The sequence below is a fragment of the Lontra canadensis genome, unplaced genomic scaffold (genome assembly GCF_010015895.1).
Source record: "Lontra canadensis isolate GAN:19392208 unplaced genomic scaffold, GSC_riverotter_1.0 scaffold16, whole genome shotgun sequence".
Classification (NCBI taxonomy): domain Eukaryota; kingdom Metazoa; phylum Chordata; class Mammalia; order Carnivora; family Mustelidae; genus Lontra; species Lontra canadensis.
The window spans coordinates 15,813,055-15,831,940 of NW_022631010.1; the positions used below are offsets into that span (position 1 = coordinate 15,813,055).

The 18,886-nt window shown below is 36.7% G+C and overlaps 1 protein-coding gene across 3 annotated transcripts in view; it reads right to left on the reverse strand.

The window, feature by feature from the left end:
• The window catches only part of TASP1 (taspase 1), a 253,042-nt gene extending 235,286 nt beyond the window's left edge, over positions 1–17,756 (reverse strand). For 2 of the 3 annotated variants that reach the window (XR_004382876.1, XM_032859197.1), the window contains exons 1-3: positions 17,570–17,756; positions 14,054–14,121; positions 11,453–11,521 (exon numbers count right to left, since the gene is read on the reverse strand). Coding sequence is in view for 1 of the 3 variants with exons in the window: in XM_032859197.1 (XP_032715088.1) it covers positions 11,453–11,521; positions 14,054–14,121; positions 17,570–17,714 (282 nt within the window). In the remaining 2 variants the exon portion in view is untranslated. Of the gene's footprint in view, positions 1–5,683; positions 5,828–11,452; positions 11,522–14,053; positions 14,122–17,569 lie in introns of those variants that run through there. The other variant, XM_032859199.1, reaches the window with a different exon arrangement.
• Between the last annotated feature and the right edge of the window lie 1,130 nt (positions 17,757–18,886).

The following is an 18,886-nucleotide window of genomic DNA, read 5'->3' on the forward strand; positions in this document are numbered from 1 at the left end:
TAATATTTCAGTCCAATTCCAACTGCAAAAAATTAAATCAAAGCTCATTCCAGTTTTACTCTTACTTTTGGTAGAAATCCCTGTTAAGCTATCAATTCATTTTCTTGGCCCTTTCAACAAGACAAAAGTTGGTTTATCTGTCCAAGCCTTATTTTCAGCTTTACCTTGAACTGAAATACAGTCTTAATTACAAAGCCTCCTGTGCCAAAAATGGCAGCTGTCATTTGGGCCTAGCAGACTATAGCCCTGAGAGAATGCATGCTCCATGTGGCCAGATCTTATTTTCTTCAAAAGAAGTTTGAAATCCAGATTTTTGAGTCTCCTAGTTTTTAAATGTTGGCAACAAATTCCAATTTTTAAGAACTAGTCTATGAGCCAATTAACATATGAGGTGTCTCTTCTGCAACCACTGGCTCAAGAGTTAGTAAGGTATCAAGCTTCTGATGCAAAATCTGAGCTTTGCTAAGTCTTCAGTGAAAACCGAATATACAATACAGATTTCAGACAAAGGAGCTCTCTGACACAAATGCCAGTCCAAACAACAAATCATGATTTCATTCTCATGCTTAGTTGAATATTTAAAATACTGAACATTCTTCCTTTTTGCTACTTAAACAAGAAAAATAAATACAGAAGTAAGCCCTATAATCTAACTACTACATGTCAACACACTTTACTAAGAAGTGCCAGGTTAGTGGTCAGGAATGCCACATATCTTCTGATTATGACGACTGGAATTTATAATACTTTTTTGCTCCTACCAACAAGTCAGATAAGCTTTATCCCCAGAATCCACAAGAAGAATGAGGAATCCCAGTATTTTTCTCAAGACTTCCTTGATCACTATTAGTCAACTTCATCTACAACTTTATCCAATAGTGACTGCCATTATCAAAATGATAAAACATGATACTCTCTTTGGGGCTAGTAATTTGGAGCAGAAAAATTCAAAAAACAACACACACACACAAAAACACATAAAATCTACACAGTTACATGGGGGGGCAGTGGTATCAATATTCAGGTAGTATGTAAAATATGACAAAGAGAATCAGGTAAAATAATTAAAGGATAGTAAGAATCTATCTATAAATTAGATACCAGATCCCACATAGTTTTATAAAAGCTGGCTCTCATCTCAGTGTGAACTATAGTGATTTCAAGATGAAAGCAATAGGCACATGAAATCAAACAAGTATTAAATTTGAACAAATTATAGCATTCAGATGGACAATATTTACAGAAAAATTCTTGGGTAAACAAACAGTAACAAGGTAACCAACTCAGAAATCCACTTAAGTACCTTGCCTATGAAATCACAATTAGCTTACCCAAGCTTTGCCCTTCCCCTACCCACCCTCGACAACTTGCCCAATCACCATTTCTCTGCACCTCTTTCAGGATATTGGGGATGGGCTTAAAAGCTGTACCAATTATACTGCCTTTTGTCCAGTTATGAAAAAAAAATCAACACTCTATTAAGAGAAGGTAAAGCTACTAGGTTTTTTGTTTGTTTGTTTGTTTGTTTTTACTACTAGTTAATTTTATTTAACTGTGTTACCCTTGTTTTGAGTAACTGAAAAATGTGGATGATCAAAGAGCTCTGCCTCATAGAAATTACAAGATTATGGATTCATCCTAATGTCAGGTTTTTTTTTTTTTCAAGAGATTGATTGATTGATTTTATTTATTCATTTATTTATTTTTTTAACAAAAGGGAGAAAAAGATGAAAAGGAGGAAGGGGGAAAGGGGGGGGGGGGGGGGGGGCGCGGGGGAAGCAGGCTCCCCACTGAGCAGCAAGCCAGATGCAGGGCTCAATCCCAGGACTCTGAGCTCATGACCTGAGGTGAAGACAGAGGCTTAACCCACTGAGCCACCCAGGCACCCCTCAACTAATGTTTGATATAAAATTGACCTAAAAAGCAGAATTTTCACAACTGGAGCTAATTAGAAGTCACAATATTTGTTATCACAGGACTACAGAAAACAAGGACAGAAAAAAGCTAGCCAGAATGTCCAATTTAATATCCAGCAGGCAAGTAGTTGTTAATTCCTTAAAAGACCTCCAGGCAAGTGATATCCATGTGATAAGAGCATGTTGTGTCCAAAAATGTGGGAAACATGCAGCTCCCAACATAGCACAGGGCAATTTACCATTATAAATATCCTTAGTTGGGACGCCTGGGTGGCTCAGTGGGTTAAGCTGCTGCCTTCGGCTCAGGTCATGATCTCAGGATCCTGGGATCGAGTCCCGCATCGGGCTCTCTGCTCAGTGGGGAGCCTGCTTCCCTCTCTCTCTCTCTCTCTCTCTGCCTGCCTCTGTCTACTGTGATCTCTCTCTGTCAAATAAATAAAATAAAATCTTAAAAAAAAAAATAAATAAAAATAAATAAATAAATATCCTTAGTTAATGTTTGTATATAGAAACTAGTAGGTATTTGCAAATTCATATTCAAGTCACTGAAAATAAAACCCAGAAAACCTATTTTCACCTTTGTTGAAAACAAAGGTATAAGAAATTATTTCTATAGTGATGTTGCTGCCTGTTTTTAGCATTATTCTCTAAAACAGGGCATATGAGAATACTTCCACCGAAATACTAGCCAATGAAAAACAATCAAGACACACTTGACTGATTACACTCTTGTTTATGTTGGATTTTTTAGCCAATTAACATTACATTAATAAAGACTGGAAACGTTAAGAATTAATGGACTCTAACCAATAAGTTTCAGCAGCAGTTAGCCAGAAAACATTTTTACTAGGCCCAAATTAAGTATCTTTCACTCATTAATACAGAACCACAGGGCATACTTAGACATCAGAGGCTCAATGATCTAAAAAAAGTTCCTAGGGAAACAAAAAAAACTTTCCATTTTCATTCTGTAACTGCTCCTTAATGACAGCAAGTATTCTTTCTTTTTCTGGCATTCTCTCTACCTCAGGACATATTTACAGATGCACTGGCTGCTTTACAGACATGCTAAAAGTTCTTGCTGTGGTTGATCAAAGTTGGAATGCCTAAGGAAATTACTCAACTTAGACAGCCCAGAATTCTATCTAGCCAAATAGTTACAGTGCTCTACTTTTAACATGTGTTAAAGTAATACTTTAGCTCTCCTGGATGTAAGTTGAGAGAACATTTGTTTGCATCACACCCTGTGAACATTTAGGTCAAATATGTTACATTGAATACCCAGTTTTAGTATCTGGGACAGTTCACTTTTTTAATGCTTCAATAACAGGAAAGACAACATATTTTATGTTGGGGAAAAAAAGCTTCACATACAACAGCACATGTATTAGGAAGTAAGGCTTTTTATGATCCTCATGAACATCCAAACTCTTCTAGAAATGTCATAATAATTGCAACAAATGTTGCTACTTGTTCATTAGAGCAAGTGTTGATCTGGCATACAATATTTTGATAAAAAATAGAAGCATTTTTTTTCTTTATTACCATAAAATATTTTTAGTAAAAAACACCGCACCTCTATACTCAACCCCTTTCTATTATTAACCTGCCTAATTTGCAAATAAATATATAACATAATTAAGCAGAAAAAGGACATCACAGCAGTTTATTTTCATGGGTTTTGTTTTTTTTTTTTTTAATTGAAAGCCACAGAACTGCAGTACAAAGAGTTACTTGTCAAACATAACACAAAACTCTAAAATAAAATATTGGCTCCAATAGACTTGCACATCTGAAATAGTTTTAAACTTTTAGTTGGATTCTTTACCATGTCCAGGGAGAAGTTAGCACACACAGTACCTGAGATTGTCCTTTCCACATGAACTACAATAGAAGAGACAAATGTAGCTGTTTCTCTAGTAGAGCTAAATTTGGCATCATCCACTTACACTTCCCTTCAACCTAAATAATTACACCTTTTAACCATGTTGACAATAATATGGAAATATCACTCAAAAAGAACCTAACAGATAATGGGATCACAATGACTTAAATCATCCTATCAAATGTGAGGAGAGGACATGGTCAGAATTGGAGGGGAGAAAAGGGGATTACTAACTTATAAGTAGTAACCTATAATGCTTCTTTTTATTAAGATGACTTCAACACACTAGAAAATGTTAACATCTGCACATACTCCAAGAGAAGAAAACATAAATAAGTTCCTCACCCTGGATTTTCTAAGAAGCCTAACAAGTGTTAACAGTGTTGATGTCCTACGTTCTAGTATAAGCATGTCATGAACTGCCAGGAAATGTGTGTACCATGCAGGAGGCTAGACCCTAAGTGAGAATGACAACTAGTAACAATCCTCTGGCAGTGGGAATGACCAAAGAACTTTCATCAACTGGGATGCCTAGAATTTAATTATAAGTTGTTTGCTCTGCTACAGTGAGATGCAATCCTGCATTATTCTAACATTTAGGTAAAGCCTACTACACACATAAGAACTGGAGAGAGATGAACAGAGAGAATATGAATGAAAGAAAACTGAAGCAATATTTTGTCCTGCTTTGGAATGGGAATTAGGATGTGATCTTGATGGGATTCCTAAAAATCATGTAATGTAAGTCCCTTCATTCCTTTCCAGATTCTAAATAAATCTGCGAAAATGGGCAAAAACTTAAAATCAGAGGGCAGTCTTTCATGATATCAGCCTGTGATATTGTTCAACACAGAAAAAGCTTCTTAGCCCAGAAATCACAAAAAAGGAGAAAAAAAAAAGTAGATATTCGATTATAAAACCGATGACCCAAATACACACATGCACACACATACAAAATGATTTAATAGTCACACTGCTACAAATATAAGGGCCAATGAATCTAATATCTTTTTTTTAATAAAGATTTTTATTTATTTATTTGACAGACAGAGATTACAAGTAGGCAGAGAAACAGTCAGAGAGAGGAGGAAGCAGGCTCCCTGCTGAGCAGAGAGCCCGATGCGGGGCTCAATCCCAGGACCCTGGGATCATGACCTGAGCCGAAAGCAGAGGCTTTAACCCACTGAGCCACCCAGGCACCACGAATCTAATATCTTAAAACATACAGGACTCAATTCATAAGTCTAAGATGCTTCCACACACAGCCAAAACACAGATGACCACCAACTCCACCGTACTACCAAATGCAGCTTTAAGTAGCTCAAAACTGAATTCCAAAATGTAGTATGTTCTTGGAGAGTACCAATTCCAAGAGCAAAATGAGGGTTCACATATAAAACTACATGCTCCACAGGAACTGCTAAATCTAGTCTCGGACCGTATCTTCTACTAGATTCAGCCAAGATGAATACATCTGATAAGGTCCACACAACTTATCAAGAAATGGCTAGAAAAAAGGGAAAACTGTTTCATGTTCCCATCAGTACAAAGTAAAACATAATAAGCTCTGTACTTCAGTGTTTTGACTTGACCAAAAACTAATACACAGTTTTGATGTAGTGTAAAATTAAATCAGAATGTAATAATTGATTCAGTTTGCTTTTTATTCTAAAAAAAAAAATTTTAAGGAAAAAAAAAATCACTGCTTTTCCATTAAGCAGGTACTTTGTGCTAGAAAGCACATTTAATTTCTAGGGTCCTCGGAAAAGAACAGGTGTACCTACTATGTAAACACAAACAGTAAGTTACAAGTTGCCCCGTAGTACTAAAGGCAAGAATTAGCATCACTACTCAAAAGTGTTTTAAAAAGAGTGTAACTTACTTTTACTGTCCCAGGCTAACTGGGCTCGACATGTCTGGTGCTTCTTTGTCTGCACATGGCCACCCACAGCCTGTCTTCTAATTAAATCAATGCTCTAGCAGCAGAACAAGCAAACAAGTTGCCTCCCATCTGTGTACAGCTCTTCAGGACACATTTCCCTTGGTCAGAAGGTGGAAATTCTTGGGAGAGGTGATTTTTTCTGCCTCTTCACAAGAAGAACATGGATACTTGGCTGGATGCAACTCCATGAAGTGTAACTGTGTATATACACCTCAAAAAATAAAACAAAAAAAAATGCAGAGAAACATAAAGACTCTATAAACAGCTGGAATACACAGAAATACTGAAGCACCACTGGAAATAATGCTAAACAGACAGGCAAAATGGGGTCTTTGACCGAAATAATCAACGATACCAAGTTGGGGGGGGGGGGAAGGAAAAAGAAAATCTAAACACAAAACTCACACTTCATGCAATGAAAACAGGTTAAGTACTACAAAGGATAAAAAGTAAAACTCCTTGCTTCAAATACACAAAAACAGGTCCTCCCCACATTACAGAGAATAAAAGATATTATCAGTTGAAGAGAAAAATGAGACTTTCAAGAGTGTTAGGTCTAAAATTAGATTCATCAGTCATATTATAGTTAATGGGCACTTGTATATGTGTGAGCTAAATACATCAAGCTGTCTTCCAATGTGTTCAACACCTCATGAGAGGGGAAGGGAGGAGGAAGCAAGGAACCACTGAAATACTCAGCTACCCTCTGCTTATGAAAAGATGATCTCTGCAAACCAAAAAGGTTCAGAAAAATGGAGATGCTCATTTATTTACATACTTTTCTAACCTCCCAAATAAACAGAAACACCTATAAAACAAATGCCCCATTTTTTATAACAACAAAAAAAAACACTGAAGTAGGATATGTGGCAGGATGTGGTTAAGTGTCTACTCACAAAGAAACTCCACAAGCAAACTTGCAAACAGGTCTGTTGAGAGGAAGTGGGGGTATATCAGTCATTCCCAAATTCCCTCCCATCCTAGATATACGCATATGCCAGGAGCAATCCATACCATCTCCACGACCACCAAATATTTCAAGGACTGGCAGGCCTTAGATGCGCTCTCTCTCTCTCTCTCTCTCTCTCTCTCTCCCTCCCTCCCTGTGGCACACATTTACAATGCCAGGCCAAGAAAAGGGGGTGTGGCCTAATCCTGCAGCTGCACAGAGGCCTGATTGGGGGCACCAACAACAGACTAGTCAACAGTGATGACATTCTGGAGATCCCTGTCTTAAAGAAATGCATGCAGAGATGGCTCTAGGTGTAAGAGGATACAGAGACAGATAAAAGTGTAATGATATTATATATAATAATATAAATATGTCATAATCCAAACAGTTTTCCTCTCATATCCCAAACTATTGGCCATCTATAAGAAGTTACTTCTTAAAGAACTTTCCTAGAGTTTATAAGCAAGCATTATATTGGATTATACAGAGACCCACAGACAACAGCTTCTAGCAAACAGATATAAAAACATGTGCCCGATATAATCTGTTCTTTAAATTTGTTAAAGCATTTGGACAATAAACTAATTTCAACCATGACTTACCATCTCCCCTGATGATAGGGAGCCTTAAAGGATGAATCAAATTAAGTCAACATAAGAACTGCGGTGTCCACTTAGAATAATATAAACTCAACAAAATATTTTTAACAACGGAGCCTGTGCAAGCTGCCTCTCACTATATGAAATTTCAAAGCTATATCTACCACAATTTTTAATACACAGTATTCTATCTACCAAAATAACTAGTTTTCAAAATGAATTGACCAAAATTTCTGAAAGCCTACAGTAAGATATTCAAACTCTCAGCCAGATTCAACAGTTTTCTACAAATGACCTCTCAAAAGTGTGTCATTCACATTTCATCCATGATTCCTTATTAGAAGGGAATTCCTTATTAGAAATTATTATTAATTATATTAATGTTTTCTCAGAAAAACATTGATGTGCAAAGGGATCTTCAGTAAGCAATTTACAAGAAACTTGTTTTCCATCAGAATCTGTGACACACTTTCTAAGTTAAGTTGACTCATCCAGAGCTATAACCAATTTCCTCAAAGAAATTCATATCAGAAGCTATACCAGGTGAAATGGGCAAAATTATGGTGTAGAGTTTATAATCCACTGCCACTACCTGAACCAAAACTATTCCAAAGCATCCATGAAAAGAACTGTCTTCCAAATGAATAGCCCCAGATAGGAAGATCAAGATGTTTCACAATACCTCTTCTCCACTATCATGAGATCAAAACTGCACTATCCAACAGATAGAAGTCACTTTTCCATCAGTTGTAAGGACAATCTCAAAAAAGTTATAAATAGCTAAGTGAAACAATGGGACCAAATCAGTTTAACAGTAAATTAAAATATGATCTATAAACTGGCCTCTCCATTTCCCTCCTCACATTTTGAAGATAAACAAAATGCACTTTGGTGTCATATCACTTTCATTCCCATACTGCAGAGCACGCCTCAAATGGAGTGGCCACCTTCCTTCCAAAATCCTGAAGAGAGAAGCTGGTAAATTTAACAGGCAGATCTTATGCACTCACCTCCCCACTCCTTTAAATGACAGAAAGACCCCTCTACTGTCCAGAAATGGTAGTCTTAGGATGACATCACTTGTCTGTAGTAGTAAACAAGGATAATGAAACTACACAAGGTAATCGGTTTCTAAGAAAAGGTCAAAAATGATGTGTCTAGGTGGCCTGCATAAGTGTGCATGTGGCTATATAAATAAATTTCTTCTACCTTGTCTCTTCCTCCCCTATGGCATGGAGTTGAAATCAGTGTACTTTTGACTCTTTGGGTAAGTGCAAATTCTCATATGTATATATATTTTTTGAAATTTTATTTATTTCTTTGACAGCGAGAGAGAGATAGCGAGAGCAGGAACATAAGCAGGGAAAGTGGGAGAGGGAAAAGCAGGCTTCTTGTGGAGAAGGGAGCCTGATGTGGGGTTTGATCCCAGGACCCTGGGATCATGACCTGAGTCGAAGGCAGACGCTTAACAACTGAGCCACCCAGGCACATATATATATATGCACGCATACACACACACACACACACACACACACACACATATTTTTTTTAATATTTAAAAAAAAACATATACATGTATGTATTTTTTTTTTTTTTAATACAAGGCCAGATACCCCTTCTAGCCAGTAAGGACCATTAAACCATTTCAGTCACTTCAGCCCACAGTTAGTAAAGTGTTCAAGGAATTCTGCCTAAGTTTAAAAAATAAGGGACTTTTTGTACCCCAAAAAAGTACATCCCAAAGTTCAAAAAAAGGTATGATTTCAGCAATCAGGACAAGATTTAGCTTAACTGAATAGATTGGTCAAAACTGAAGAAAAGAAAAGTAGGTACTCTCAAATTAAATGTAATACATTATAAATCAAACTTTCTGGGACTTTTCAGTAAGCTGAAAGGACTTAATATTGTTACTTTTAATTTTCTAAGTACAGAAAATATTAGAACCTGATTTCCTTATATCATTCCATTGACCCTAACTATTACAATACTCCAACTGAACTCTTGAAAACTTCACCTTGCTTAAAGGTGTTGGAGAATCAAAGCAACCGAAACTGCAGGGGGCAGTACAAGCATGACTTCCAACATAATTCTTAAGATTTAGGAAAATTCTTCCAGTGACCTTAGCCTTTAAACTACTAAGATACCTCAAAGATTCCACATCAAAATGATTCTTAAAGATGATTAATTGAAATTCTTCTCCAAATTTAACAGTGGGGGTGGGGGAAGAGAAATATACTAAACTCACTCCTGTGCTCCCATTATCTGTGTAACACAGCCCAGTCAAAAATAATAAAACAAGTTTGTTAAAAAAAGAACTTCCTATCCACGCTCTTAAAAAACAGAGGTCATCATTCAAAACTATAAAGCTCACTTACTCATGATTAACTTACTATTCCAGAATGTACTTTTAATCACTTTTAAGCATAAATAGGTAAATTCTTTAAAAGTATGATTGATTCATCACTGGAGAAAAATGTAATAAAATATTCAACATGACATAAAGTATGACTTGAGAAAATTAAAGTTATTCTAAGATGAAAAGTAAAACTTAATTTAGTCAATTTTGTATTCACGGTTGCCATTACAGTATTATCTCCCAGCTACTCATTAACCTTCTTTTTCTTGCCCTGGACCCACATTGACTCCATCTATGCACCACTGATAATGATAATCTCAGGACATCCTCTTACACACAAAGGAGAGTGATTTGCAATTAACAATTGAATTAAGTTAGATGAAGCTTTCTCTGTGTTTTGAGTAAAGGTAAGATCCCATGGTAAGTATATCAATCTTCTTTCTTAGAGCACTTTTCTCCTTTCTTCCACAATATGTAGTTGACCTTTTCTTGACATTGTAAAAACATGTCATTGATAGTCACCATAAATATTCACCTCATATATACCATTTCCACAGAACTTCATAATAGTAATAATTACTAACTTCTCAGGGCTTGTCATATGTTAAACTCAATCTTTAGAACTCTATGAAATAGGAATTACCCTCATATAATAAATGGAAAAACTGACTCAAGGAAGATCTGTGAGGTGCCCCAGGCTAAGGACTGGTAGAGCTGGTATAATATGCATCAGTCACAAACAGGAGGGGACCACATATCCCAAGTCAGATGTCTCAGGAACCAAACTACAAAAGAACTCGTACCCATCATAGATGTTCACCTTCCTTGGCTATAGTTGGACCCATCTGAAGGCATTAACAGGAGAGATTAAAATCTACAAAGCATGATCAAAAGTGTAGCTCCACAACTAAGCAGGGGAATATATAGAAAACATGGCCAGGACATCTCATAAGCTCCTGGGCCATTTTCACAGAGAAAAGAAAGGCCTGGCATGACTGGGTAGGTGCTCTAATATGAGAACCTAAACAAAAGGGCGACAATCCAGTCAACTTGGGAAGACCCACTCCATCTACGTCTTATCTCAAACTCATCACTGTTTTATTTTCATATCTTGATTTCCCAAGCAGTCTTCTCAACTAGAAAACTATTTGTTCACTATAATCCTCTATACAGACTGACACAATCTATCTTCTTTAAGTCTGAGCAACAAAGGCAGTCTTCTGAAGGCCTCAATATCTCCAGGACAAATTCATCCTCAAAGTTCCAGTCCCTCCCTATACAGTACACAAGTATAGTGACCTTGAAAGCCTCCCCACCGAATTTCTCCATGTCTTCAGTTAACCGGAAACCAACTTAACAATCACACTGGACAAGACACACTTCATACAGCGTGGCTTCAGGATACAAATCTAACTGTTAGGTTTATGAGAAAACTTCCCCTCCTACTTTAAACACTTCTAAACAGCCATAATTTTTTTGTTTCCTAAACAAGAAAACATGTATTACTTTTGGGGAAGGGGAATTAACTTCAGAAATCTTCCTACTGAACATAACAAAAAAAATTTAAGTATCTAAACACCAATCACTTTGGTATTCATGAAGCTCACAAAAAAGGATGGGGAGATGTTCCCAGTGAAAACAAAACCTAACACTCTGTCACAGGTTTCTTCATAACTTTATTAATACAGTTGGGAAACACTAGTCATATAACTGATGGTTAACTAACTCAATATTTTCATGTCATTGAAGCATAATGAACATAAACTCACAAATATTTTAAATAAAACACAGAAAAGAAATACCTCGAGTTCCACCAGAGCCGCAGTCACTGCATCTGTCGCAAGAGCACCAGCCTGTAGCTTTTCAATTGCCTATGAAACCAAGGGGGGAGATTATTCATTGTAAAACCACAACTCCCCAAACACCAGAAACTATCCAAAACCTTAAAGAAGTGTAGCAGACATTTAGAGTTAATAAAAATTGATCACTAGTTCCATTCCATACTTCAAGACATAACCTATTTAGATTTACAACAAGCACGGGCTTATATTCAAGATAATTCATGATACAGTTCACTTATCACTCAAATTAAGACAATGAATAAAAATTTAGCCACTAAATGCAAAGTGCAGGCGATTTAGTAAATGAATGGGCTTCATTCATCACATGGCAATTCAAAAACAGCCACAGACATTATGTCAATTTAGTTTGGTTTAAATATCCTGATAATTCAAAGGAGGATGCTTGTTGTGGTAAGCACCAGCTGCTGTATGTAAGAGATGAATCACTAAATTCTACACCTGAAACTAATACTGCACTGTATGTTAATTGGAATTTAAATAACTATTTGGAAAAAGAAAAAATAAATAAATACCTCATAATTCATATTGTATATACATAATTGAATTTCAGACTAAGCCAATAACATCTCCCACTGCTACTACACTCCACACCCCCCACTATAAAAAACAGTGACTCTCAGTCACAGAAATACTTCAGAATCTTTAGATGGACACATACATGTGACAAAACGTTTTTGGTCCTACAGTGGTTCCCACTTATCCCATTTCAGTTACACCCAGTCAACTGCGGTCCAGAAGGAAATGATCCTCTTTCTGACATAATATCAGGTTAAGACTAGCCTAGCACTATGTCCCAATTCCTAAGTCATTCATTCACTTCATCCCATCATGGAGGCATTTTATCATCTCACATCATCCCAAGAAGAAGAGGTGAGTACTGTACAGTTAGATATTTTCACAGAGAAAGAAACCATTCACACAACCTTTATACTCACACAGTATAACTGTTCTATTTTATTCTTACTGTTGCTAATCTCTTACTATGCCTAATTTATAAAGTAGACTTTAGCAAAGGTATGTATATATATATAGGAAACATACATATAGGGTTCAGTACATATGCAGTTTCAGGCATCCACTGGGGGTCTTGAAACATTATCCTCCTTGGATAAGGGAAGATTACTGTATAATATATTGAGATTAAAAAAATCATGCTCTTTTGTAATATAAACTATAGAGAGTAAAGGCCCACAAAATCACCTTACTTCTGGAGTATAAAGGAAAGAGAAAGAAGGAAAACTGATCTCTAAATGAACTATTAAAACACCAATTTAGTCAACAGAGAAAATGCTCAAAAGCTAAGAGTTATATTCCTCATTAAACTTTTAAGAAGTTCATTCACTGCGTAAATTGAGGCTGAGTATTCATTCCAAATGTATTAGGATTCTAAGACTATAGTTATATAAAACTTACTTTTTTCAGATGATGTAAACATCCTAAACTTTGAAAATTAAGATTTAAAAATATGACATAGTTTAGAGAACTTTTAGCTTTATTATAAATTTCAGAAAAACAATAAAATCCCCATAACAAAATATTCTTATTTATTTATGTGATTTCATTCGTAAGAAAAAGCGTGGATCTCTAATAAAGCATAATCTTTCTTTCAAATGGTATTTAATTATAAATGAAAAGAGCTGGAAGAGACCCATATTTACTCGATATACTAGCCACTAACGTTATATTTGCATAAAAAGTAATGGAAGCTTTGCCAATAAGAGTATATAGTCAAGATCAAAATAAAAACAAACAATATTTCTTCTGAATCCATTCCTGCCTCCACATTAAGTATTCAACAATTTAGCAAAACCTCAAAGCCAAAGAGAAAAAAAGCACAACTGAGAACAAGAGCAAAGCTAAACTCAGGAATGACAATGAATTTGTTATGATACAAACTACATAATGAAAAACAGAAGGAAAAAGCACAGGATAATCTCCCTAAGAAAAGCATCCATTTTAATTTTTTATTATTTATTTTCTTCTCTTCGTAGAAAGACACATCAGCTGTCTTTGAACTGTTTTGCCTACTCCTTCAATGGAGCTCAATGCCTTTGCAAGATTAAAAGATATATAATTATGTGCCCACAATTCCAAAAATACAGACTTAAGCAGGGAAATGAAGGGAGAGATCTAAGTATCATTTGGAGAATAAAAAACACAAAACAAAACAAAAAAGACATCCCACAAATATGAGCAAAATAAGTTCATGGTCAAAACTAAAGACCATCTTAGAAGTCAAACCTTAACATTTTGAATTTCAAGGTAAAGCTGTTTGTTGGTAGGGGCGCCTGGGTGGCTCAGTGGGTTATGCCTCTGCCTTCAGGTCATGATCTCAGGGTCCTGAGATGGAACCCCACATTGGGTTCTCTGCTCAGCAGGGAGCCTACTTCTCCCTCTCTCTCTGCCTGCCTCTTTGCCTACTTGTGATCTCTCTCTCTCTGTCAAATAAATAAATAAAATCTTTTAAAAGAAAAAAAAAAAAGGGCTGCTTGCCGGCCAAAACTGAAATGTTTCCATCAGACACACTCTGTTCATTCATACCTTCTGACAAGCTCGTTTGCATACATGTTTATATTCCTTGGCTTTGGATTCAGAATGATAACCTGCACCTGTAGCGGGGAAAAAAACAACCAGTTGTTAGTTATCATTAAAATATTAGAGATTTTACTTATATAAATAGTTCATACAAACTGATGCTCTCCTGGTGAAATAAAGCTATTGTCCTACATGCATGGAGTTTTCAAACTCTAATAGATTCCTTCTGCACATAAGCCTTTTTAATGCCATGTCTTACCTCCTTTTTCAAAGGCTATTTTCCTGCCAGAGGTACTAGAAATAGCTCATATTCCCAAACAGCCTCCACCAAGACCATTTTCTTTCAAAAACCTTTCTCCAAAGCCAGGAGATTTTTTGGTCTGGGGTTGATAACCTAGGAGGTGTCAGGGACAGAGTTCCTTCAAGTTCCTTTCTATTGACCTTTAGAAAGTACCTGCCATTTGGCAAATTACTGTTCAGAATTCTGAATTCTTAAGAGTAACTTCGAAAAACTAGGTAGAGTCTAAATAACATTTGAGGTTGAGGAGTATTACATCCCACCTCTCCACAACCACCAAATACCACCATTCCCATGCACACTTTCTATGTCCTCTCACTGTGGGAATATAGCTCACCGCGTCTCTGAAACCTCGGTGGGAGCATATTTCAGTCAGCCTATTAGAAATCCCGGTGGTCCCCATCTCTTAAACACTCAACAACTGCCTCAAGAGACTCGCTCTGAAATTTGTCTCCCTAAGAGTTTTAATACTTGCTTAGTTAGGGATTTGAGAATAATCCAAATAAGAAAGAAACCAAGAGCCCTTAAAGGGCCCTTAAAGTCTCTTGATGGTTAGACTTCTACACAAAGTTCTTTAACAGAGCTCTGAATCTCCCCCCTCACCTAAACCCCAAGGTCCCACAGGGGTCCAACAGAAGGAAGGTTAAGAACTGCGTTTCTAAGCCTCAAGGCTCCTCAAGTGGGTCTACAGAATCAGACCTAAACTTACCCCACCTTTCCTCAGACCAGAGAAAGAAATGGCTCGTGAATATATCAATCAGGGACCCAGGAGAACAGAAAAAAATGCCAAACCAACAATTAGAATATTCTAATCCTATTTCTCAGGAGAACTCTGAAACCTCAGAGAGCCTGCACCAATATTTAACAGACCTCTCTTCATGGTCTTCTAACATGTCTGTCATCTTAGATCTGGGGGCCCCAATCTTTCAGCAGTATTTCCCAAATCATGGGACACTACTACTAAGTAGGTAACTTTAGGGGATGGTTGACAGTTTTAATAGGATTTAACATATAAATGCTTCGTTTTGAATAAGGGAAAAGTCTCAGCACGGCCATAGTACATCTTTCATATCTGGTTAGCACTTTGTAATTTCTCTATCTAACAAAGGGAAGATAGCCTCAGGATCTAAGCCACCGACACATGACAGGATTCAGCTAAATTTAATCACATTGTTTTGCTTGCACTATGTTTAAAGTTATTTTCTCCTCAAGCAAGTGATACTGACATTTCATTTAAGTAAAGATAAGTTTCATCTTTCAAGTTTTAAGTTAAGTGTTCAGCTTTTAAATATGAGGTAAACAGTGTAAGTAGTATATAGATCTAGGAAAAGTCAAGAAATCTTAGACTCAAATGACTGACATTTGGGCAAGTCTCCCCTAGTTTAAGAAAAAAAAATCATTAAAATCTCTACAGTGGATGAGAAACTAAAATTTTGTACCTTAAATGTGTAAGACATATTTCTGCATAATCAGTCTATCTGACCTTCTAATAACTTAGGAGAGGGTGACCTTAATCCACGTATTTTCCTGCCATAACCCAGATTTCCTCCTGTTACTGCTGGTCCCCAGCACCAGCTTCATCTAGGAGCCATTCCCACTTAGTGAGTGTCTGAAAGAAGAGGGATACCACCATGATAGTCATAGAAAGCAATGCTGTCCAACTAATCAAAAGCTCTATGTTGCTGCATGTTACAAATTTCAAACCTTTCTTGTACATTTGTCACGTACTCATTCTGAATGCAATAACTCACTGGGTACCATGAAAGATGCACCAACATGGTATAGTAGAAGGCAGGGTTCTGCTTCCAAGTGTACTTCTAACTGGGTTATTTCTAAAACGTACCTCATTTCTTTGTAAAATCTTTTGAAAGAAAAGCAAATTGAACCTGGATTTTTTTATTCTCCTGGAATAGGTTCAGTAAGACTTCCAAAGTCATCTAGTCCATATACAGCCAGAGCTTAATGACCAGGCATGACACCAGTTTGACAAGAAGAAGCAATTCTATTCCTTACCCCATATCAAAGTTAATCTTGATTCCACCCTGCCTATCTGAGGAAAGTTAAAAGGAGATCAAGCCATTCCTTCTCTCTTCACAGAAGTCATGAATTGTAAGTAAATGCAAGCAAAAAAAAAAAAAAACTTAAGAAAAAAAAAAAAACAAGTCTGCTGGACAGACCTGAGCAGAGATACACTACTCTGAAACCCACCCCCCCTTTTTTTTTTTTTTAAGATTTTTATTTATTTATTTGACAGAGAGAGAGATCTAAAGTAGGCAGAGAGGCAGGCAGAGAGAGAGGGGGAAGCAGGCTCCCCGCTGAGCAGAGAGCCTGATGCGGGGCTCGATCCCAGAAGCCTGAGATCATGACCTGAGCCGAAGGTAGAGGCTTAACCCACTGAGCCACCAAGGCGCCCCTGAAACCCAAAGTCTTCAAATGATTGGGGACCCAGGGATTGAACTTCACTGCATCTGTCCTCCAGGTCCTCTATACTGTCAAAAGTACTACACTGGGACTTTAAGGCCCACTTACAAGTCTCAACCTGGCTCTAGCACAACCTAGCCGTGTGGCTGAAGCTACTTAATCTCTCTTCCTCACTTATAACATGAAAAAGGCAAATTAGCTCTATGACTGTGTACTATTATACTCTAAATGGCTATAGCTGGGGCGCCTGGGTGGCTCAGTCAATTAAGTATCCAACTCTTGATTTCAGATGTGGTCATGACCTCAGGGTCATGGGATAGAGCCCTGCACTGGGCTCCTGCTCAGCATGGAGTCTGCTTGAGATTCTGTCTCCCCCCTCACCTCCTCTTCTGCTCTTCCCCCACTTGAGTGTTCTGTCTCTCTCTTAAAATAAATACATAAAATCTTTTTTAAATAAATAGCCATAGTCAGATATGGGGTCAATAAAATTTTTCAGCAGCATCATTTTTAAAAACACAAACCAGAGTTTAAGAAATTACTCTGCCTGATTTTAATACTACCTAATTATATCTATTATATGGGGTAAAAGTAAATAATGGGGTAGAGAAGTGAAGAAAACATAGGAAGAGCTATCATTATAAGATCTTCCAAGCAGGAAGCAGGAGAGACCTATAATGCAGTTCCAACTCCTCTTTGGCAGTTTGCCTCCTACAGATGTGAAATTCAGTTCAGGATACTTCAAGACAAGGGGGGGAAAAAATCAATTTTATTTTCATCTTCCAACTCGCCCACTTAGAGCTTACCTGCATGTACCAACACAAAGCCCCCTCGCTTCTCCTTATGGGACTGCTTTGTTTCCAACTCTTTGACTGTTATTTTAACAGTCGAAATCTGAGATGATCTGGAAGGCACCCCTTCTCCAGAACTCATCCCCTTCTCCATGGTCATTCTCTGAGATTACCATCTTCTATTGGGAAAAGTGCATACTTCCATCCAGGAAGGAGAGGAATTACCCTAAAGAAAAACAGGCAAAGATGGTATACATTTCTTTCACTAAAATACACATAACTTACACAAATTTGTATAAAGATAACATTCCAAAAACCTAATTTTAAAGTTACTTAACTAGGTAATACAAAGAATATGAAAAAGTTAGGATTTAAATCTGTCCACAGACAATACTTACTTAAAATCATATAAACAAAAGAACTGTTGTAAAAAGACTTCATATGAAGTCCAGAGGAATTTTATCTTTCATTGTATTTACATTGAAGGAAACCTCAAAATAACTTGAATATCACTTTCTACTTCCTTTGATCCAAATGTTAATAATCTCTGGGACATTCTACAGTCACTAGTGATGCTGATTAACACCACCAAGCCTCGATATAAAGTCTATTATTACGGCCAACTTTTTCTTCCCCAGCTTTACTATGACATAACATATAAAATTATATAATTTTAAGGTATACAAAACAATTTGACACACACACATACTGTGAAATGATTACCACAATAAGACACCCAGTTTCACAATGTTAGATAAAATCTATACCCTATTCTAAACTGAGAAGTAGGGAGGGGTATAAGTCTTTCTTTGCCAATATAAAACATAAATAGTAGCATAAAAAGTGACTTAGTTGCCTAATCCAAAAAAACTGTGTTACTCAAAGTGTGGTCTGCAGATCAGGGTTTGCTACCAGTCTGCAAGAGACTTATTTTATTCATATATTAATTGGTTTATATACACATTTTCAACAATGTGTACACTTTTTATATTTTTTCTTTTTGTTTACATTTTTGAAGCAATATTATCTATTAAATATAATAAATTTGAGTTATTTTTATATTTTTTATTTTCTATTTACATTCAATTAATTAACATATAATGTATTATTTGTTTCAGGGGTACAGGTCTGTGATTCATCAGTCTTACTTAATACCCAGTGCTCATTACAATATAAACCCTTCCCAGTGTCTATCACCCCTTTATCCCATCCCACACACCCCCACCCCTCCAGCAACACTCAGTTTGTTTCCTAAGAGTCTCTTATGGTTTGTCTCCCTCTCTCAATTTCTCTTGTTTCATTTTTTCCTCTCTTCCCCTATAATCCTCTGCC